The following is a 24251-nucleotide window of genomic DNA, read 5'->3' as shown; positions in this document are numbered from 1 at the left end:
AGTCATGGCGAGTCACTTTATCTTATAGATTTGGTTTAGTAGGTCAAGTTTGGTTTGAACCATCTCAGATCGTTTGCCATTTTCGTACACTAGTCAGTTTGGGATCAAGTAAAATTTCGATTGGGTTTAATTTTAGGTTTGGGTCATGACGAGTCACTTTATCCTCTGGGTTTGGTTCGAGTAGGGTCAAGTTTGGTTTTGAGTCCTCTCGGGTAATTTACCATTTCAGGTACATGTCGGTTTGGTTCGAGTAACATTAGGGTCAAGTTCGATTCCGGTTTAGGGTATGACGAGTCACTTTATCCTCCGGGTTTGATTCGGGTATAGTAAAGTTTGGTTTGGTAATCTCGAGTCATTTACCATTTTGGTTTGGATACCAATCGATTTTATCCGAGTCATATTTAGTTTGAGTTTAATTTTAGTTCAGATCTTACCAAGTCGGGATTTGAGACGGGTTTGGTTCGGATCATATTCAACTTCCATTTCTAACCCTTTTCTATTTGATTTATTGTGAAGACGTACTTCGTAACATTTTCCAACTTAATTGTAAATTTACAAAAGATATATACTGTATTATACGGAGTAACTTTTTCTACTTCCCCCGTTTTTTAATACTCGTAATGTTTGGACTTTTGCCACTATTCATATAATCTACTTTGACTATTCGTAGTGTTTTTTATATAAGATAAAATATAGTCATGTGTGATCTTGTTAGATTCGTCTCAATGTGTATTTTCAAAACATCAACTTTTTATAATTTTTGCATAAAGAGAATTTAAGATATAAATTATCAAAGTTGTGCATTGGCATGCGTGAAACTAACCAACGTTGCGAGTATTAAAAGACAGAGGAAATATTTTTTTAAGAATGTAAATGAAGTGTTCTATAGACCGAAATTTCACACGGGTCAATCTAACCTAAGTTAATAAGATAGGTACTTTAAAAGTGGTAAAGAAAACTCTCCCTCGAAATACTCGTAGTAGAGATTGAACTCTTTCTATCCCTCCTCACCTTTTCAATAACTTACCCAAAGAGGTTAAGGAATATAGATAAAGGGAATAAAAAAAATAAAGTCTAAAGCCTTGGAAGTTGTAATTCTTTTCCCAAAGTATATAATCTAAGAGCATCAATACTAAGGGACTCTTAGCCCACTTTTAAGGAGAGAGAAATTTTTAGAGCTAGCTCTTAATAAAATTGGGGTAGCTCTTAGCACACTCTTATTTAGAGGTTGATGGTGACATCCTCTAAATAAGAGGTAGCTCTTAGAAATTAAGAGAGGGTGAGGTGGAATGTTGATTGGTATTGTATTTGCCTTTTGGCATTTTTATTACAAAAATAAAATTAAAAATATAATAAAGTTATCTAAGAGTTAATGTATAAGAGTTAGTGTATTTCTTGTATTTTTTGGTACCTAACTCTTATTAAGAGTGATAATAAGGTGGACTAGGAGAGAGACTAAGAGGAGGGAAAGAAGAGTTATCACTACAATTGATGCTCTAAGCTTTTATCTCACCACAGCTATAGAGATACGTGATCTGTAGGTAATTATAGGCTTTATAGCTAGCCTTGTGCTTTAAGCCTATATGAGTACTACTTGGCTATTTGCGTTTTGTAATAGGAAAACTTTGATATTTGACACTATTTATAAATTTTTCAATTTAATTAACATTTGTGATTTATGGGTAAGAAAATTTTAGTCGTGTGATGTCTTTATTTGATTCGTTTCTATAATTACTTTCGGAATATCAAATTTTTGTAAATTTACAAATACAAAATTAGTGATATTAATGTCCATACATTTAAATTGCCAATAGTGAAAATGTAAATTGATCCCATTATTTCAAAATATAAGAATTATACGTGATGGCGTATCATAAAAGCCCACCCCCTACTTTACGATGAGGAAATAAGGTGAACAAAATAAGATCGTATATTGTGTTTGATTTTTTGAAAAGATTACTCTGTATAAGTCTAGGCGACGTTTGGTTACATGTAAATGGAGGGGAAAATGTGAGTTTCTAGAAAGTGCATATATATCAATTGTTTGATCGGCATGAAATAAGTGTAATGACAGAATTGGAATTCCCTTGAATATGGAATTGTAATTACGGTGGAACCTGGAAAGGGACTTACCTACTCTTCCCTTAGTAAATCACAATTCCCATGCCAATTTATTTTCAAAGGTCAACTAAAAATTAACCTCCCATAAAATGAAACTCCCCATAAGAAGTTACTACCCAAAAGAACGAAACAAGCAACTATACAATGAAAATTACGGCTGTAGATTGTGTTGGATTCATGTTCACCCAAATCGATTGAATTTTTTTAATCAAATCACGCATCTCAATTTCCAATACAAAACTTTATCAATAACCTAAAACAGTAAAAAAGTGTTTGGACTACTTTATAAGAAGTGATCATCACTCTTCACTCCATCAGTTGAGAGTTGAGACTGGAGAGCAAAGTGAAGAATCAAAATCAGAAAAATGGAAAACGATGAAAATGAAAGGCAAATCCCTAAAGATCTGATGATTCAACCCATCCTTCCACGGCTACCCGTCAAACATTTGGCTCGATCAAAGCTCGTTCGCAAGAAATGTAATTCTTCTATCTCTTCTACCAATTTCACTCTTCATTACACCAAACAACCCCTTATTTCTCACCCCTCTTTCCCCGTTCAATCCCTCTTTGTTCAAGATGATAAAACTTTTTATCTTTATTCTTGTGAAAATGATGATAATGTTGGTCAAAAAAATCTGGTTAAGTTAGATGTTGATTTTAGTGTTAATTCTGGGGAAGTTATTGAGCTGATTGGATGTTCGAATGGGTTAGTTTGTTTAGCTGAAATTTATGGAAAATTCTTTTTTCTTTATAATCCAGCTACAAGTCAATCCCATAAATTTTACCCTGGAGATTTTGAAATATGGGATCCAAGTTATACTAATTGGGGTTTTGGGTATGATTCTATTAACGATGACTTTAAAGTTGTTAGAATTATGACGAATGGAGTAACTCAAACCGTTCATGTTTATTCGCTTAAAATGAATGTGTGGAGAAAGGTCGATTTCGGGGTTGAGCGATCAAGGGGTTTTCTCTTTGAAAAAGCTGTGTTTGTTAATGATACTTTGTATTGGACTATGATGGTTACAGCTGGTAGTACACTTACGGCCCGTTTGGTAGCCGGTCATAAATGGTGTCAATTGGAATGAATTTGTATGTAAATTTGTACGGAAAATCAATATTCATTCTCATGGTAATGCTAATTCACTCAAAATTATCTCTTATTCTTTATAAAATTCCATTACCATCCATTACCATTTGGGGAGTAGTATTAGATGTGAATGCAAATCTATGAAGAAAAACACCAAGCTTGAGACAAATTTTCATTACCATGGACATCATGATGTTAATTTCTTGCCAAATAACACTAGGATTTATTCCCATTTCCACCGTTTATTACCGGCTACCAAACGGGCCGTTAAGGTTGTTGCATTTAATTTGACAAGGGAGACGTTTGAGGTTTGCTCCTCGTCCGAATGGTGTGGCTGCAGATGGTGTTTTGTGTGTGATGGGAGGATGTTTGACTAAGTGTACTTCCAACGCTCGAAATGATGTTGTGTTTGAGATTGTCAAGAATTCTGGAGAAATTGTTTCCGTTTGTTTTGAATGTGATATGAAGATTGATGTAGATTATGAGTTGGTTGGGTTTACTAAGACGGGTAAGGTTTTGTTCGCTCATACTCGGCGCGGACTGATAGGGTTGCTCGATCGAGGGTCGAAGCAACCACTTATGTTGTTTGGACTTTATACAAAAACTAGTATTGATAAGTATGTTCCGAGTCAGATTTCACCTATTCTATCAGCTGATTTACCCAAATCACCAGCAGAGGTACTAGTTGTTTCTTTTATGTTCTGTTTGAATTTTATTACATATTCTTATGTTATTTTTCATTGTGAATGTGTGATTTTCCTACATTATAATTACTCCCTCCGTCCCGGAATAATCGATCCGGTTTGACCGGCACGGAGTTTAAGGGACTTGAATTGACTTATTTAATTTAATAGGTAGTAGTTGATAGTGGGGTATTATTTTAAAGTAGTTAGTGGGAGGTGGGTTAAGAGGTGGGGTTGGGGGAGAGTAGGGGTTGAATTTTTAATTATTTTTTGTATGGAGTAGGGGGTATGTGGGTTAATATGGGTGGAGTGAGAAATAGTATAATATTGTTAGAATATTTCCATTTTTAGAAACAGGTCAAGTATTAAGGGACGGCCCAATAAGGAAAACAGGTCAAGTATTCCGGGACGGAGGGAGTATTCATTATTATGTTAAACATGTTGGTTTCGTATTAACATATTGTAAAGAATCATATTAATTTCGAATTTGTTAACAAAATTGATATGTTTTGAATTGGTTTATATGAATCATGTTTGTTTGAAAATATACAAACTTTTATATAAGGCGGTCTTACATAAAAGACCACCTTGATGTTTTTATGTAAGCAATGAAATCATTTAGTTAAACACTTGAACTACTTAGTTAAGCACTGGAACCAATTAGTTAAACAATGAAAATAATTAGTTAAGCACTAGAATCAATTAGTTAACCAATATAACCATTTAGTTAAACCATCAAAGTGGTCTTTCCGGTAAGGCGGTCTTACACAAAAGTTATCGTTGAAAATAGGGGACTTGGGCGGCTAATCAGGAACCTTTTCCGTTGAAAGAGAGACGGTCGAAAAGAAAGGAGGCTGGACGTACCTTTTGTTGAAGCATCAATAAGCATGATGATTGATGAAGGACTTAAAGATTCATTTTATTGACATGTATGTCACTTTACTTTTGCTATAGACTCCTTAATTTTAATTTTGTATCTCATGTACTGATACATGAAGCCTGCTGATGTACTGATGCTTGAAGTCCTCTTAACTTGATGTAGAACCTCTGTATTTTGGTCTTTGGCTTTTGATATGTGGGTTGACCTTTGAAACTCTTTAATTTGGTATGTTATCAATCAAGGTATGTGCTTGTGTGATTTACTAATGGTTTACAGCCCCTTCTAATTTCAATGTTATATCATGTGTTATGTTATTATCTAGAGTCAGTTCTCACTCCTAATATTACATAACCAAAAATTTCCTTACTATACAACGATTCAGCTTGAGAATTGACATCTCTCACAATACTGTCTTCGGTTATAACTCGTGGGTTATTAACGTTTTGGGTTCATAATGATCAGACCAACCCAGCGGGTTCAACGGTTCATCTTGAGAATTGACATCTCTCACAATAAACTTACATGAACTGGCCTGCTAAAAAAACGTAACCATAAATGAACCTAAATGGAAAAAAAATAAGTATAGTTTAGTTTCATAAGGAAATTATTAAAATGTATAATTATGGTAGGCATTAAAGTTTTAATACAAGATATTAATAAACATAACTTATATGTTTTGAATTGCTTAAATACAATAAGTTGTATTATTTGATTAGTGGTTAAAGTTCTAACTTATAAACATGAGGTCACGGGCTCAAATATTGATGTTTTGCATTTTTTCATCTTTTGTAGGAAAATAATATATGTCAATGTGGATATGCCATGTCACCTGCCATTTAATGGGGGCGACATGTGGCGAGACGACATGAAATGCCATTGAGATTTATAATAGTATAGATAGATTGTTTTAAACAAAAAATTAGAGGTAAAATACATGAAAATTTAAGGACATTCAATTAAAACGTCAATCAAAGTAACTTCTCAACGCAAGTCAATTTCAAGACCTTATACGAAAGTATTCTACTTATAGTGATTGACAAACCGCTCTAATTATTTAAGTTGACTTGAAATTTCAGCATCTTATCATTTAAGACGTCAAAAATAAGGTGCTGAAAAGGCGTGTCAAACAGAGCCTAAGTCTCTTAATTTTGGATAATTTCGCCTAATTTTGAAATTTGATTTTGGTATTATTTTTTGGGTTTTAATTTTTATTAATTATTTAAAATGATTAAATTATAATTACCACTTAATTATGATGTTATAGAACACTAATTTAGGTAGTACTCCATTAGCAATCCTCAGCTCCTAATAACCTCGGTAGCGATTGGCCGATTGACACAAAAAATTAAAAATATTGTGGAAGTTACTGAAAAAATAATGGAATATATGGTAGCAAACAAAAAAAATGGAAGTTGAAATTAGACCTTTTTCCAAAAATAATCTAAGCCTTTTATCTCACGTAGTCACGTACCATAGTGACATAGTCCATCACTAGAGTCTACAAATGTCAAATTGGTTATTTGAGTCGAATACAGATCGGGTTATCTCAGGTCGTGTTAAGATTGAGTCATGACGAGTCACTCTATTCTATAGATTTGGTTCGGGTAGGGTCAAGTTTGGTTTGAACCATCTCAGGTCGTTTACCATTTCGCACACAAGTCAATTTAGGATCAAGTAAAAATTCGGCCGGGTTTAATTTTAGGCTTGGGTCATGACGAGTCACTTTATCCTTCGGGTTTGGTTCGGGTAGGGTCAAGTTTGGTTTGGGCCTCTCGGATAATTTACCATTTCAGATACAGGTCAGTTTGATTCGAGACTTCGAGTAACATTAGGGTCAAGTTCAATTCCGGTTTGGGTTATGACGATTGACGAGTCACTTCATCCTCCGAGTGTTCAATTCTGGTAAAGTTTAGTTTGGTAATCTAAAGTCATTTACCATTTTGGTTTGGACACCAATCGATTTGGTCCAAGTCATTCAATTTGGATTTAATTTAAATCCAGATCTTATCAAGTCGGATTTGAGATGAGATTGGTTCGAGTCATATTCAACTTCCATTTCTAACCCTTTTCTGTTCGTTTTTTTGTGAAATGTACTTAGTAACATTTTCTAACTGAATTGTAATTTTGCAAAGATATAAACTGTATTATAACTCTTTCTATCTTTAAAAAAAATGTAATGAAATATCCTATTAGATCAAAATTTTACACATGTCAATCTAACCCAGGTTAACGAACTAGCTAGTTACTTTGAAAGTGGCCCTAATGGAGCTTGAACTCTTTCTATCCCTCCCGACCTTTTTTAATAACTTTACCTAAAGTCCAAAGTGGTTGAGGAATATATATAAAGGGAATAAAAAAATTAATTCTAAAGCGTTGGAAGTTGTAAATAAGTCTTTTCCCAAAGTAAGCCTTTATCTCACCACAGCTATAGAGATACGTGATCCGTAGGTAATTATAGGCTATATATATATGAGTACTCCCTGCGTTCGAAATACTAGGTAGAGTTTTGAGTCTTTTGACAATATTTACAAATTTTTCAATTCAGCGTTTGTGTTTTATGGGTAAGAAAAAGTACATGTGGGATCTTGTTTGATTCGTCTTTATATGTACTTTCGTAATATTAACTTTTTATAATTTTTAATAATATAAAATTAGAGATATTAATGTCCAAACATTTACATAAGTAATGGTGAAAGGTAAATTGTCCTCATTATTTCGAAATGGAGGGAGTATACGTGATGACGTATCATAAAAACCTAACCCCTACTTTCTGATGAGGAAATTAGGTGAACAAAATAAGGTCGTATATTGTGTTTGGTTTTTGGAAAAGATTACTCCGTATAAGTCTAGACGATGTTTGATGCAAGTAAATAGAGGGAAAACGTGAGTTCATAGGAAACGCATATATATCACACTGTTTGGTTGGCATGAAATGAGTGTAATGGAGGAATTGGAATTCCCTTAAAAAGATGCAATTCTTATAGAAAATGAGAAATGACTTACCTACCATCCCCTTGGCAAGTCACAATTCCCAAGTCAATTTCCATAAATTTCAAATGCACAAGTTCAAACCAAACATCATCAAGATATTTACTAGAAGAATAAGGAATTAACTTCCCATAACATAAAACTTTTCATGGAAAATTACTGAAGTGAATCAAACAAGCCACTATACAATGAAATGAACATGGTTTTAGGTTGTGTTGGATTCACACGAATCTAATTGAAATTAAATTATTAAACTTTACAAAACTTATACTCCGTACTTTATAAATATGTTTTGGGAAATATCGCACCATTTATTTTTTACACTTTTCACATTACGACTTTGACCATTTTTTTGTGATTCGTACGAATGAATTCTTTAGTCATGTGGGGGTAATGTTAGATTCGTATTGATATATATATATATATATATATATTAAATTTCTTTATAATTTTTAATTGCACGCGAGAGTCAAAGTAATGATTAGAAAAGTAAAAATCAACTATGGTGTGATATTTCTGGAACGGAGGAAGTATCATTTTCTTATAATAAAAAATTGATTATATCTGTGTATTACGGAGTATGTTACAAAATTTAACTCAAAACTTTGAACTATATTTTTGGTCAAATTGTAACATGAACTTACATATCGTAGCCTTCAATAGTTCAATGTCCATCCTTTGTAGCCGAAGCTAAAAGGGTCACATGTGTGCTATGTCAAAGGGCAGAGTCTTAAAAAAAATGATAAAATATTGAGTTGTAATGATACATCAAATCAATTGAATAAAATTTAATCAGATCACGCATCTCGATCAATTATAAGAAGTGTTCATCTCATCACTCTTCACTCCACCGGTTGAGACTGGAGAGGAAAGTTGAAGAACAAAAAAAGAGTGAGATTCAAAAGCAACATCAAAATCAAAAAAATGGAAAACAATGAAAATGAAAGACAGATCCCTGAAGATCTGATAATTCAACACATCCTTCCACGGCTACCCGTCAAACAGTTGGTTCAATCAAAGCTCGTTTGCAAGGAATGTAATTCTTCTATCTCTTCTTCTAATTTCACTCTTCATTACACCAAACAACCCCTTATTTCTCACCCATCTTTCCCCGTTCAATCCCTCTTTGTCCAATATGATAATACTTTTTACCTCTACTCTTGTGAAAATGATGATAATGCTCAAAATAATCTGGTTAAGTTAGATGTTGATTTTAGTCTTAATTCTGGGGAAAATATTGAGCTGGTTGGATGCTCAAATGGGTTAGTTTGTTTAGCGGAAATGTATGGGAAGTTCTTTTTTCTTTATAATCCTGCTACAAGTGAATCCCATAAATTTTACTCTGGAGATTTTCAAATTTTGGGTACAAATCATACGAATTGGGGTTTTGGGTATGATTCTATTAACGATGACTTTAAAGTTGTTAGAATTATGAGTAATGGAGAAACTCATACCGTTGATGTTTATTCGCTTAAATCGAATGTGTGGCGAAAGGTCGATTTCGGAGTCGAGAGAGGTGTTTTGTTCGGGGAACCATCCTTAGTTAGTGATACCTTGTATTGGACTATGTTTAATATGTTTAACATGGGTGATAGAACTAAGGTTGTTGCATTTGATTTGGTAAGAGAAACGTTTGAGATGTATCCACATTTGGTGTTTTGTTCGCCTGGGCATGGTGTTTTGTGTGTGATGGGAGGGTGTTTGGCCAAATGTAGTTCTAACCCTCGAAATGAGGCTGTGTTTGAGATTGTGACAAATCCTGGAAAAGTTGTTTCTGTTTGTTTCGAATGTGATTTGAAGATCAATCCACGTGATAAGTTGGTTGGGTTCACTAAGACGGGTAAGGTTTTGATCGCTCATACTCATCGCGGGATGATAGGGTTGCTCGATCGAGGGTCGAAGCAAACGCTTATGAAGTTTGGAGGTCAGATGAGGACTAGTATTGAAAAGTATGTTCCGAGTCAGATTTCACCTCTTCCGTTATCTGAGTTTCCCAATATACCAGCAGAGGTAATAACTTCATAGTTGTTTCTTTTATGTTCTGTTTGAGTTTTTTACATGTTTTCAAGTTGTTTTTCATTGTGAATGTGTGATATTCCTGCATCAAAACGAGTCTATGGAACAATGATGAAATTGTCCTGCATCATAAACTAAAATAGTAAAATGTTATGATCGATCTGAATTGGTTTGTATGTATGAATGTATGATGTTTGTTTGAAAATATATAGGGGACTTGGGCGGATTTACCTTTGCCAAGGGGTCTATGAATTGGTGGAACTGGAACCTCCTCCATTGGACCAAGTCATGATAATCTATTAACAGAGACGATGGCTGAAAAGAAAGGTTGCCCGTGGTTAGACCTTTGTCAAGTATGGTGGTATATGTTTTTGGTCAAGCAACAACATTAGATGATCCATATATTGTTATCAACTTATTTATGTCAGTTTTTGGTATGATGTGCTGCTGATGCTTCAAGTGTTGTAACTTGGTTGGTTTAGAACCTCGATCTGTATTTTCATCTTTCTAACCTTTGGTTTTTGCTATGTATGTGGCTGTTGGCCTTTGAAACTCGGTTTCATTTGCTTGTGTGATATGCTAATGGTTTACCAACACTTGAGATTTCAATGTTATGTCATGTGTCATGTGTCATGTGTCATGTGTATTTATTCACACTCCTAGTACTTCATGTGTGACTTATAATTAATTTCATCAACTCTCTTACCAAAGTAGGGTGGTTTTGAAGCCATTTTGGTGTACTGCTACTGTCTTTTACTATCATCTCAATGTTTTTATTTTATTTTGGTAGAGACGTCTCCAAGTTATCTGTTGGCTCGTATAATATGACTAAATGTATGCAGCCTAAAACTGGGATTCATTGTTGAAAAGAATCCTTGAAAGTGAGACTGAAACGTACAAAAATAATCCTTTAAGCTGTCCTGTTAAGGAATAGGTTTATAGTGATGCAGTTAGTTAGCGAACTTAATGGTTAATTAGTTGTTTGTATTGAGCTAGTAGAACACTGAGGTAGATGAGTTAGCACAGAACAATAACCAGAACTAACAAACTGTATAGAAAGTTGAATTAAACAATTAATTAATGGGATCAATTAAGAAGCTTACATTAATGATTCTTGTATTGAGTGAGAGCAAGTTAAGTTAAGTTGGACGGAGCATGCTACTGCAAAGTGTACAAAACAAAAGGCAGTAGCTAGCAGTAGTTCTGTCTTCAATATTCTCTAGCTTTAACTCAGGTACCATAGTGACTGTCTGACTAGAGTCTACAAATGTCAAATTGGTTACTTGAGTCGGATACGGATCAGGTCATCTCAGGTCGTGTTCAGAGAGAGTCATGACGAGTCACTTTAGCTATAGATTTGATTCAGGTAGGGTCAAGATTAGTTTGAACGATCTCAGGTTGTTTACCATTTCGTACACAAGTCAGTTTGAGATCAAGTAAAATTTCGGTCAGGTTTAATTTCAGGTTTGGGTCATATAAGATAATTCTTTAATCTGACAATGCCCGCTACATATCAACAGGAACCAGAACATATTTAATGGACACAAAATAACTGTAAAGATCAAGTATAACCAAATTAAGCTTCCAACTTTTAATTGAATTTTAATGTACTTAATGTGATGTATTTGATTCACTGGACACATTTGCTCTTTCAATCTATTAGCAGAATAAGAAGAAGCTGGTATAGCCATTATGACAAAATGTTCTTCATTACACTCCTTTTTCTGATTAGTAAACAAGAAATATTATAGCTCCAAAGAAACAGTCATACATACACAATGGTGAAAAGTGATTAAGTTGCTCCTATTCTCAATTTTACTAACCAATCAATCTCCCTCTTAATTCCTAGGCAAAATAGAAAAAGCTCTATACAAAAAAGACAATGACAGCAATTACCAAATTAAGAGGATTCATCTAACAGATATGTAAAATGTAATGTAACATGAGTACATAATGTCAATTACTCCCTCCGTCCCTTAATACTCGCATCGGTTTGACCGGTGCGGAGTTTAAGACATTTGAATTGACTTATTAATTTAATGGATGTTAGTTGATAGTGGGGTATTTTTTTAATATTGTTAGTGGGAAATGTGTAAGGGGTGGAGAGTGGTGAGTGAGAGGTGTTGATTTTTAAATGATTTTTTGTAGGGAGTAGGGGTGTAGGTGGGGTAGTAAGTAAGTGTGAGAAATGATATAATATTGGTAAAGATTTCCATTTATAGAAGCGGTGCAAGTATTAAGGGACGGCCCGAAAAAGAAAGCGGTGAGAGTATTAAGGGACGGAGGGAGTACAAAAAATGACTTTCACCCACCATTGGCCATTGCTCTTCTGAGAGCAAACATGCATGCTACTGCAAAGCATAGCAGTAGCAGCACTTTAATGACAGTAGCTAGCAGTAGAGCTTGCTGTGGGTTGTGGTAGGGATCATCAATCATCTCGATCTTTAACTGATCTGAATAATTCAAACTATCTTTCCTGATCATAACTTCTAATTCAGTCTTATTATACTTAATTGTATTTACAGACCCTTAGTTTGTTCATGAAATCCTATGCATCAAAGCAGCATCCAGTTAAAGATACTCATATAATTAATGGCCACCCTTTTCAGTAGCTGAATCATCCTATACTGCAACAGCAAAGATATGATAACAGCTCCACTACTGCAGGAACGAGATCGAGGCAGGACATACTACATCTTACTACGACATGGACATGCTTACCTATTACACTAATAACTGTAACCATCATAAATGATAGAGATTAGTGATAGTCAATTTGTTTCAAAACACCAACATATATAATGGACACAAAAATAAGTGTAACTAAATTAAGCTTCCAACTTTTTATTGAATTTGAATGTACGTTATGTAATGTACAAACACAGAACCAAGTGCTTAAAGCTTAAACCCTAATGCCTCAAACAAGAAAAACCCTTCCAAGTGGAAGGTAAAAACCTGTAGGCCAAATCTAATTTATATTGTAGACAAATCCAAAAGGCTCATCAAAATCCAAGAGAATTCAGCAGGATCCGATCTTCCAAAGTCAGATAAAAGTCATTGCCGCCAACTGAAAAATCCTCGAAATTGACTTGTTCAGCATTCACCGTATTATTAGTTTCTTGTTCTTGAACCATACCCAAAACACCACATTCTTGAGGTTGATCAACTTGGACAGCAACACATTGATCTTTGTTTCCTTGGACACCATCATCAGCAACAATAGTAGAAGCAGAAGTAGTAGTGGGAGTTGTTGAACACAAATCCAAAAGGCCATCAATATTATCATCCGAATTCAAATCATCGCCAACTGACAAATCCTCTTCCAATCCTTTACAAAATAATGCCATATCATCATCATCCTCCATCCCTTGATGTTCTTCTTCTCCAAGATTCACCGTATTATTAGTTTCTTGTTCTTGAACCACACCCGAAACACCATATTCTTGAGGTTGATAAACTTGGACAGAAACACATTGACGTTTGTTTCCTTGGACACCATCATTATCCACAGTAGTAGTACTAATAATACTACTGGAAGTTGTTTGCAGTTGCCTTTTCTGGGAGAATTGTTTAGGGATCTTCTTGGTGATTTTACATAGAACCACATTACTATCATATGTTGAAATCTCAATCATGCTCCATTCAACATGATCATCAACAATACCCTTTCCTCTTTTGAAAGTAAGAGTCGTTTTTGATCCAACCTCAACATGTTCACCTTGGTTATTCTTTACCATAATAGACTCGGTTCTCGCGTTGTTCCAATGGCCATAACCACCCACAGTTCGAATAACATTCTTGCTGTTAACCCCATTCTTCTTTGAAACATGCTGTAATTTAGTGAAGAAATACCTGACAGTATCTTCTTCTTCAAGGTCTGATTTTCCAAAAGAATCGAAAACTTGAGATGGATGATCACCTTTATCACCATATATGTTAGCATCAAGCATTCGAGGGATTACTGGAAGTGGTTCATCATTAATCTTTGGTAAAAGATAGAAGTTAAGTAATTGAAACTCGGTTGGTTTGAAATGAAACCCTGGAAGTAGATTCGACATCGCTAGTAAGATAGCAAGATCGATTGATTAATGGAGTTTAAGAAAGATGGAAGTATAAACTGAATTGTATGAAGTATGATCGAAGTGATGGAAGTATAAACTGAAGTGTATGAAGTATGAGTATTTAACAGTTTTGCTGTCCTAATGATTGTGGGGGACTAAAACAATCGTAGATTAAACAAACTCTAGTAATAAGGAAATTTTATCACTTGTTAATTTGTTGGAGATAAGATACCAAAATAAATACAGAAATTACCAGGAAATACAGAGAAATCTGATAAACAAGCAGACTTATTATTAGACTAAAACTCTATTCATGATAAACAAGCAGACTTATTATTAGAGTAAAACTCTGGTTATTGTATCTTGTAACATTTAATTTTATATTAGAGTAAAACTATGTTGTCTTATAAAAAACTAACCTGATGTTCCTAAAACAACTGACCAGAACTCTGTGTATGCAAAGGCGCCATTGGAGTTGTTTGCTGTGACAAAATAAGTTTGTTAATTTCTTCCTTATCTTCAATTAATTTCAAGAACCCAGCTTCTCTTTCACGAAAGTTGTTCAAAGAGCTTTCCCTCTGTTCATTAGTATAAGCAATGGCTTCCTCCACAATGTTCAATTCCAATTTCTTGTTTTCAATCTCCTTCATCATCTCATCTCTGCTTAAATACTCTTGCTCCTCTGCAACAACACGGAAATGCAAGTCCGCATGCCTGAAACAAAAATATCCAGTATATATATATATATTCCAGTAATTTCTCAGTTGTATAATTAGTACTAATTTCCTCAGTATTTAATTAAAGGGAGAGTCATACATAGATCCTAGTGAAACTCTGCCCTTTCTGTGCATGATGCCTCCATCTAGAGATATTGCAGCATTCATTATACATCCAAGAGCATGTTTCATGTGCTCCTTTGTTTCGTACACTTGAAGATCCCCCAAAAGATCATAGAATAGGGTCTCGCGCCACGCCCTGCAACTGTCTTGACTTGAATGTTATTAACATCTATGTCAATCATATTGACAGCATACCCTAAGAAACCTGGTGGAGTTGTTCCATCAAGTAAAGTAGGGTTTGTTATGTCCAACCTTCTTTGGTGATCATTTTCTATTACATTCCCATCATATTCCCTGCAAATCATGCTCCACATAAGTTGGTGTCAATGTAATGAAGAAGTCCTAAGCAATGTCTTTAAACTTTGAGCCCGCAGGACAAACCTCAGGTACCTTAGACCAGAAAATTTTACTTAGGCATCAATACCAACAAAAAAATATGAGAGAATGAAGAAGTCCTAAGCAATGTCTTTCGTTATACAAGTAAGAAAAGAAAATCAGAGCTAACCTCTATCACCATCCTCAGCTCCCGCTTTTCAACTAGAAACTTTTTGTTTGCAATTACATTCTTATTATATTTGGCTGACAGAGACACTGTATAAAAACAACACTTATGAAATTAGCAAAATACTTGTGCAGATATGAACTATATTAGCAAATGGAGTCATTTAAACAGAGAAAGTGATGTTCAATAGCGATTAAACCTTGGTTCCAAGCAGGCCATGTGCCAAAACTACAGAATAATTTGATTCAAAATGCATCACATAAACCAAACTCAACTCAATACTATCAGTTTGTCGAAGAATGAAAATTAGTAAGAAAATCGCAGTGTAAAAGTAAAACATCTTCACTGAAATTTGTAGAGGCATTGTTATAACACAAGGCACGTTATGAAATTGGATTGAAGGTTGCATAGAGTCTTCCCCACGGAATATTTTAACATAGAACAGTCTACTCATAAACTTCCGTTTGCGTTCACAGAATCATAAATTCCAATGCTGCATAATATGTCACAAAATCATGCAATATTAAGCATTTAGGCCAATACAATGCTTGTTACAATTTAATTGGCAGTATATTTACTTGTCAACTAAGAGTTTGAATACTGAAACCATTAAGCAAGAAGTTCCTATGAAGGATTAGAGAGGGTAAGGGCTAAGGAGCAATTTCATCTCTTCTTGTATGTGTAATTATTATTGTTTACAGAAATTGAGCAAATTAAATACTTCAAATATGATTTTACATAAACATGATTTCATGTTGTAAACTGTAGAGCAAGAGATAACATTACCTTGCGCTCCAGGAAAGGGAATCCATGAACGACCAGCTCTACTTCAACGCCTTGTTTGACATGATTCTTATGTCTATCGAACATCTGAAAGCAATGATTTCACAGAAATGATCAAAAACCAAGAATATGTTAATCAATACCTTCTTTTCAGGCATGGTCCTGAATTAAATAAGTCAGCAAGGATGCTAGCAGAATCTTAAAAATCAAATAAACACCTGATTATATTACCAGTACCATAGACATTGACATAAATCCTAACAAAAAATACTTGGAGCTGACTACATGACAAGTCCAAGAAAGATCTAATTGTTTCATCAACTTCAAAATGTTCCACTACGATAGATGACTGATGTCAACTTCAACGATATGAACCACATATATTCCTCTCAATACTGATATAATGATTCATAAAATGATACCATATGGTACAATACTACAAAAGGTTCACGATTCTTACATTTGACATCTTAAATATAAGGAAAATCAATTCAAGAGTTGTTCTGTCTTTACATTCAAGTCAGGTACCAAAAACAGTAGATTCCATATTCTTAGAAATAATGGGTTCAGAACAACTACTCAGTAACTCATTACCTCCAATTTAAAATCTTCAACCACCTGCTGTGGAATGAAGTAAACATTTGCCTGATTCTGATGATGAAAAATGAACAGCCTGAAGAAGTCCAGGAAAAACTGACACAAAAATAAACCAGAGTAGTAAAATCAGAGGCCAAATTAAAAAAAGAGAACATGGAAACTTCTCTTTATTGTGAAAAAGATGAAGACACAATTCACTACTAAAATGTCAAAACACCTTGACAAGGAATGTTGAGGAAGGGCTGCATATCAGGCTGAGACAAAGCCAATGTAGTTTCATAACTTGGGAGAATTTTGTCTAAATTAGAAGCTGTAATCCTCGTATTCTGCAAAAATAAATCTATATGACAACTAAACAAAGCAAGTCCAACACAAAAATAAAAAAAACCAGAAGACCTTACAGTTCTTACCATAACAATCATATGGTCCATATCTGATGATAGTTCCACCTTCACGTTCTTTAGGTGGGATAACATAGTACCATTTGACATTAACTGACATTCTATATGTTGCGTACACTTGAATGGAATAATGTTCTCAATTCATCATAATGGCAAAATGAGCGTGGCGGAAAACAAGAGCCTGCAGTCCTGCACTGCAGTATGAATACTACCATATCAGCTGGTGTTATTGTTGTTGTAGATAATAATGTCTAGATTTAACCAAAGTAAACCTGAGATCTTTCAAACGCATAACCTCTGTGATTTATGTTAACTATCCAATAAGTCAAATGTACCTACTTTTACTTGATAGTGATACTACTTAAAAGATTAAATACAGTTCAGGTGGCATAAGATATTCGAATTCAAGGCAAAATTTTCTGGACACAAAGAGGGAACATCAATGACTGGTTGCATACCTCGCACTCAATTGAACATCAAAAAAGAAACAAGAAGAACCCGGCAAGGGTTACCTTCTCAATTTTACTAACCAATCAATCTCCCTAGAAGACACCTTCCTAGGCAAAACAGAAAAAGCTCTATACAAAAAAGACAATGACAGTGATGACCAAAGAGGAGTCATGAACGTACACTCCATCTAACAGATACATTATCATCCAATCTCAGGCGATTTCTTCTAAAATTAACCTCTATTTAATCAGGAAAATCACAATGACTAAAGAGGACCGATTTTCCTAGAAATGCCTAACACCAAAATTTATTCCCAATTTGCGTTGGTCTAAAAACTAATTCCAGTGAGCTTTATACTGCCAACATCATAAGAGTAACAGAAAGAATATCTATGAATCATAGCCAAGCCCCAAAAAAGTAATAGCCAAACCCCATTTCAACGTTTTGGCAAATTTCAACATATTTTCAATCAATTGGAATCAAAGAATATTTATCAAATTGAATGTCTACTGGAATAGTAGCTTAATAAGTCAAAATTAAGAGTCGTGGAGGGTGCTCAGGATCCAATTCCGTCTACATAATTTCCCTTGGTGGAGCTCAATAAATCAAGAATACCTCTCTGCAGCTCAAACAGCTAGCCTTCTCATCACTTGACTTGGCAATAAAACATTAATTTGAAAAAGAAAAAAAAAACGATAAATTTGAATAAAACATCATAAACTCACCTCCTTTTCTGCAATGTCAATAAGACTAAGCTCAAGCTTCTCCCCTCTCAAATTCAACACCTGGAAATAAGGGGGTAAATTTATTAATAGTTAAAATAAAGAAAACCCAGAAAACAAAAACTGAAATTAATTCGCAGAAAACAGAAAAAATGGAGAATTAGAGTTAAGGGACGAAAAGAGAAGGCTTTGCTATTGGAAAGACCGGTATGAGACACAGTGCCACACCTCCATAGTGGGTCTTCTTTCCTACGAAGAGCATTTGGTGGAATTTCATTTTGATAAGGGCACTGAACTTCTTACTCTTGCTCCATTGATGAAATTATGGGAATTACGGGGTATTTTCAGACAAGTTATGGAGAAATTGGTGAATGTAGTTTGAAAATTAAAGGAATTTGATGGAAATGGGGGAAACTGGTACTAGAATTGGAATTGGAGGGAAGGTTGGAGTTTGAACTTTGTAGGGTCATGGATGGATGGTGGTTGAAGTGATAGTAGTACCAGAGGGGTGATATAATCCAAAGAAAATTTTACTTTTTTTCACAATTTTTTTAAAAGTTGATTTTTGCGGAAGATTTTTTTTTTTTTTTAATTTATCATTTGTCGTTCTAGAGCGGTTAAAATGGTCGAATGGGGTCTGGTAACCTCGGATCTCGGTTCATGATCCGATATGGTCATGTCTGGTCACTTTATCACCCGGTTCAACTCGTGTTCGGTCAAGTTGATTTTTAGTCGGGTTATATCGGGTTATTTTCTCATTTCGGATTTAGGTCGTGTTCGGGTCGGGTCTTATTCCAATCGGGTATAATTTCGGGTTGGGGTCTTATCGAGACGGGTTTGAGTCGGGTTTCTATAATTTCGAGTACGGGTCAAGTTTGGATCGGATAATTATCGGATCGGTTAAAATTCATGTAGGATTCACTCTCGGCAACAGGTTAAGATCAGATCCGAACGATAACTATCAGGTCTAGTTAAGTTTTTAGCTTACAATTATTTTTTTCTTATATAATGTAAAAATTAATGATTCATTTATTTGAAATTTGGGTTTTAATTAAACCAGATCATCGTGTATTTTTGTCAAGTCAATACATATATAAAGTTAATATGGGATTACGAGTAAATAATCGATTTGGTCATCTCGATCAACATTTTAAAGCGCAAAATGTAAACTGTACAATATCAATTTATTACATTATACTAAAACAGACACCGGATTTGACACATGTCATTTCCTGATGCAAAATTTTTCCGCCAAAAACTCTTTCCTAAAAAACATACTCCGTATCTACTTTATTCTTTTTTATTTTCTCTCATTTTGTATAAATTTTTAGGAAAAAATAATAGGATTATGGAATATGACATTATTAGACAATTTTGATAGTATTTTAGTTAAATCATCACATCAATAATAGAAAATATTTTGTTTCAACATTTTGTTCAAATTAGCATATTAAGCTTATCAAATATTTTGGTCAAATCATAATATTAAACATATAAATATATCATACGCGTTACGGTGAAAATAGTATATTACATGATAAAAAGAGTACGTTGGAGATTTATTAATTACGGAGTACACAACAAATTTAAGGGATAAATATTTCAGTTAAATCTATCTATTAATAAATATATATACTAAAAGAGACACCAGGAATGACACGTGCCAATTCCTGGTGCGATTTTTTTCCGCCAAAAACCACTTTCCCATAAAAGTGTATATGTTTTATTTTATTTTTATTCTCTACTTATTTTTATAAACTATTTATGTATGGACCATGAAAACAAAATTTAATTTACAAATTATGGAAATAATAGATACGGCGTAATAATAATTATTCTAAATTGGTAATATTTTAGTCGAATCGCTATTAATAATGGAAAATGTATCACTCAATATTTTAGTTAAATTACCATATTAGCATTTTAAATATGCATATTAGATTAATAAATTTAAACGAGTATGTTAAAAATGTTATAAATATGCAGTAGTTTAGGAGATATTCATTTAATTTTTTTTATAAACATCCGTGTGTGCACGGGATCTAATCTAGTATTTTATAAAAAGAATACGGAGTTCTAATAATCCAACATTTGGGATTATCATCGTAAAATATCCTCTATTTGTTACGTTTGTATTTCAGGAAGAAATTAGCAAAATATGAAGGAAAAATTACGTACTTGTGATTTTTTTTAGGAAATCGCAAGAATTATATGAAGGGTTTATTATGTATGGTTATGTTGGTATTTAAAGTCGTGCTTCTTCTTTTAGGTTATACTAGTCTTTTTTTCACGCGATACATTTTAGGGTGCATGCAAACCAACATAATAAATCAATGTTTATTATCGTAGAATGAGTATCTCTCCTTTTTTTTTCCTTCGATCATAACATATTTTAACCAATTGTTTAATACTCAGCTCGTTGCAAGATTTCATCACAAATGCCTAATTGGACATAATTGTTAAAAAAAATCTAAACAAACCAATCTGTATGTGATTTTTATTGTCAAGTCAAAGTTTTAACAATTACTTGAGGTATAGTGGTATATATTATTCATCATGATTTTGGTTTAGAAAATAATTTATTAATTAAAAGCCTAATTTATTTTAGGAAAGTTTTATCAAAATTTAGTTGGGTTATTTTTTAGGAAAGTTTTATCAAAATTTAGTTGGGTTATTTTTTAGGAAAGTTTTATCAATAATTAGTTGGTTTATTTTTTAGGAAAGTTTTATCAAAATTTAGTTGGGCTAGTTTATACGAAAGTTTTATCATAATTTGTTTGGTTTTTTTTAGGAAAGTTTTATCAAATTTATTTGGGTTTTTTAAGGAAAGTTTTAACAATATTGCACTCACGTAGTCATTGATAGGCGGTGATTAATTTCCTAATTCTAAACATATTAGGTTTTGTTCAACGATTATAAATAGCTAGCTAATACAATTAAATCACCCATTACACTTCAATTTGCACAAAAAAGTTACAATCTCTCAAATAGTTTAAGAATGACGGAAGAGAATAATATAGTAGGAGAAACTTATCTTAAGAACGTGAGATTATTCAAGTGCGACGAAGAAGATGATCTGTTCTTGTTAAAAGTACAGAGCACCTTGCATTCGGGTCAACCTGGAACCCTAACCGAGTCAATCGCACAATTCAACTTTAGTTCTGTTAAAGTTGACTTTGAGCCGTCGCTTGTCTTTTACGCCGACGGCATGGAGAATTATATGGCTTCCAAAATTGTGGAGGCAATGGAATTTTCATTGGAGGTTGCTCAAGATTTAGCCCGAGAAATATGCAGTTATTTGAGGAGTGTTTACCGTTATGATCAAATTACATCGACAAAGGTATGTTCTTTGGTACTTGTTGCTGACGTATGCGTGACGGCTGCTACTTCTACTTATGCCAAAGCCAAGGAAAATCAGATGATGTTAACTAAAGAAGAAGATCAACAACATAATTGTGATGATGATGATGTTTGTTGTCATCATGTACATGATGACGATCCTGATTCTATGAAGGTTGATACAGCTTCGGATGATGTCATTGAGGATGATAGTGTAATGATGCCAATGGATGATGATGATGATGATGATGATGCTGATGTTTTTTATGCTGATGATGCTGTTGATGTTGATGATGATGATTATGAATTTGATGAAGAGGAGGATGATGATGAGGACGAGAAAGAATTGTCCAAAATGAAGGGATTAGTAGAAGTGAAACCTTCGTTCGAAATCGAGAATTGTGTACTGGAGAAGATGGGGGAAGGTGTTTATAGACCTTTAATAATTGATGGTAATGGTACACCTTTTTTAAAAGATAAAGAGTGTGCTATTTGTTTAGCAGATTTCTATGGAAAGGTAGCCAACAACAAGGTATTCCCTTGGCTTCCCGAGGTTAATTCCGACTGTGTTGTTCGATTGTGTTGCGGTCATGTTTTTCATCACGGGTGTATTTTCAAGTGGCTTCCCAAGATGTCTTCTTGCCCTTTGTGCCGTTCAAGTTGTGTAGTTGATGTCGACAAAGTATAAGATCAAACTAGCACGTTCAAGTGGAAATCTAGATGCATTAGTTATTGTAATTAATTACTATCGATCATCAATTGTTTAGAATTCTTATATTAACATCATTGTAATTTGATTTGTTCTCAAATTCGTAATAAAGGTGATGATAAAGGTCGCAAGTTGCGACAACATTTAGTTGTCGCAATCTTACGTGTCACAGTATAATTGGTACATATAAACGTCACGTAGGTTATGAGTCATCATAATATTTTTACTGTCAATGCAATATTTTTACTGTAAAAATATGTCGATAATATAATCGATATAAATGAGGAAACAAATTAGAATATTAAGATTTTCCTACCTTTTTAAAAACATGTAAAATAGATTATATAAGTTAAATATTTTAGTTTCCGATTTAAATCATAACACATAAGCATGCCATGTCATCATTGTGACACGGCTTATAGGTCGCATGTTGCGACCTTTATCATTTTCGCGTAATAAAATGTTAGATTTACAAAAGTTTGATTTCTTATAACATCCTATTCAAGCAATACCCAGGTTTGAAACATCTTCTACCATTACACAGGTTTGGTTTTGAATTCTTAAGTTATTGAACTATCTAATTTGTCTCTTGGCTCAACTGTTGAAGATTGATAATTCTGTCTAAACAGAAATTACTGCAAAATAAAGTCTCCTCATTACATAGTTCTGTTCTGTGGATATCCTGGATTGCATTGTGGCATGTTCTGTCCATAACCAGCATTGTTTGGTGGCATGTTCTGCTGATATCCGGCATTGTAGGGTGGCATGTTCTGCTGATATCCCACATTGTTGGGTGGCGCGCCACCAGGGTAGTGGGGGGCGCACCACCAGAGTTGGGTGGACTAACCATGTTGCCTCCCATATTAGCTTCTGGACCGTTCATTCCTCATTGTCTTCTGTCAAAGTTCCTAGAACGATCAGCATTCCATGGTCTGTCAGACACCAAAAACAATTTTCTTTAATCCCCTGGGAAGTTCAGACTATCTGTTTTGGACAAATTCTACCTAGGGTTGAATTCGTCGGAGGAAGGGGGTGCTAACAATCCGAATAAGCAAGACAATATAAAGATGGAGAGAATAAGGATGTGAAACTCTCACAGAAAAAGGGGGAGGGAGTAGTTTATTATTATGAATCGTGGTAGTGTGTGAATCCGTGTCTATAAACTAACATAGCTAAGCCATTTTATAGGCTTTTCGTAATAAGAGTGTAACGTTCACACTTAATTGTACATAATTAGGCATTAAATGAGTAATGATGGCTTGCTTATCAATGGTTCGTAACAGCTGCATTTAATCAAGGAGTAATTGGATGTAACTCCCATATCATTCAATCACTTGTAACCGTTCATTTACTTCAGCCGTTTCCCTTGGCCAACGCCCATAGCCTTTATTACTGTCTTGATGGTTGTCATATGACCCTTTGAATGGTCCACCTTGCCACGTCATGGGGACGTTATTTTACCGCCCAAACACTATCTATGTAGCTATGTCAACAAAAAGAATGAAATGGTAGTTTAAGTCTTTAAGTGGTCATACGCATGAATGAATCCTCACACTTGAAAGTTGAAACATCTATTGTTAAGCATGAAGCTCCCTCTTTTCAACTTAACCATAACAAGTCACAGCCCTCATAAACCCTAACATCATAGCTGTAACTCCTGTAACCCAAATTAATCTTTGTAGTAAGGCTAAATTTTTCTAACAGAAACTTGTCCTCGTCATAAAACTAAAAATCAGGATAAAGGTGCCACAAATTCTTGTTTACAAGGGTTGTACAATAAATATTGTACACCAGAGTAAAAGTTAACTCAAAATGTTTAAAAGTTAAGCTTATATATGTAAAAGTTATCCATTTTTCAGTGATAATTTTTTTCATTTTAATAAAACTTATTTCTTCAAAATCATTAATAATGTATAAAATTAATCATTTAACTATTTAAAATGTTTATCTATCAACGTTTTTTTTACTAATATAAAAGTTAATCAAAACTAGGTTAAAGTTACAAAAAAATGGATAAAAGTTATTTTGGTGTACAATAAATTTATTGTGCACCTAGTGCGCACAAGACCT

At 34.0% G+C, this 24251-nt stretch overlaps 3 protein-coding genes across 8 annotated transcripts; 2 read left to right on the top strand and 1 right to left on the bottom strand.

Moving 5' to 3' along the window:
- Positions 1-2416: 2416 nt before the first annotated feature.
- On the top strand, positions 2417-4968 carry LOC130470645 (F-box/kelch-repeat protein At3g23880-like). Its single transcript, XM_056841149.1, has 2 exons — positions 2417-3889; positions 4685-4968. Exon 1 carries the CDS (start codon positions 2487-2489, stop codon positions 3207-3209), a length of 723 nt encoding a protein of 240 aa, XP_056697127.1. The 5' UTR covers positions 2417-2486; the 3' UTR covers positions 3210-3889; positions 4685-4968.
- Positions 4969-8553: 3585 nt separating this feature from the next.
- On the top strand, positions 8554-10392 carry LOC110783056 (F-box/kelch-repeat protein At3g23880-like). Its single transcript, XM_021987351.2, has 2 exons — positions 8554-9772; positions 9991-10392. Exons 1-2 carry the CDS (start codon positions 8687-8689, stop codon positions 10027-10029), a joined length of 1125 nt encoding a protein of 374 aa, XP_021843043.2. The 5' UTR covers positions 8554-8686; the 3' UTR covers positions 10030-10392.
- A 2204-nt stretch (positions 10393-12596) lies between these two features.
- Positions 12597-18547, bottom strand: LOC110783027 (uncharacterized). 6 transcript variants are annotated; one of them, XM_056838438.1, is made up of 10 exons: positions 18362-18547; positions 18137-18196; positions 16971-17155; positions 16778-16886; positions 16558-16656; positions 15967-16050; positions 15184-15269; positions 14931-15068; positions 14656-14820; positions 12597-14553 (listed from the first exon to the last, which is right to left on the bottom strand). In XM_056838438.1, exon 10 carries the CDS (start codon positions 13834-13836, stop codon positions 12781-12783), a length of 1056 nt encoding a protein of 351 aa, XP_056694416.1. In that variant the 5' UTR covers positions 13837-14553; positions 14656-14820; positions 14931-15068; positions 15184-15269; positions 15967-16050; positions 16558-16656; positions 16778-16886; positions 16971-17155; positions 18137-18196; positions 18362-18547; the 3' UTR covers positions 12597-12780. The 6 variants fall into 6 exon arrangements, with proteins under 6 accessions (XP_056694416.1, XP_056694417.1, XP_056694415.1 ...); XM_056838439.1 differs by having other exon boundaries at positions 12597-13817; positions 14259-14553; positions 14656-14972; XM_056838437.1 differs by having other exon boundaries at positions 14931-14972.
- Positions 18548-24251: the final 5704 nt, after the last annotated feature.

The sequence above is a fragment of the Spinacia oleracea genome, chromosome 3, assembly GCF_020520425.1.
Source record: "Spinacia oleracea cultivar Varoflay chromosome 3, BTI_SOV_V1, whole genome shotgun sequence".
Lineage (NCBI taxonomy): Eukaryota > Viridiplantae > Streptophyta > Magnoliopsida > Caryophyllales > Amaranthaceae > Spinacia > Spinacia oleracea.
Note: the sequence above shows the minus strand (reverse complement) of the source record. Positions and strands in the feature narration are given on the sequence as shown.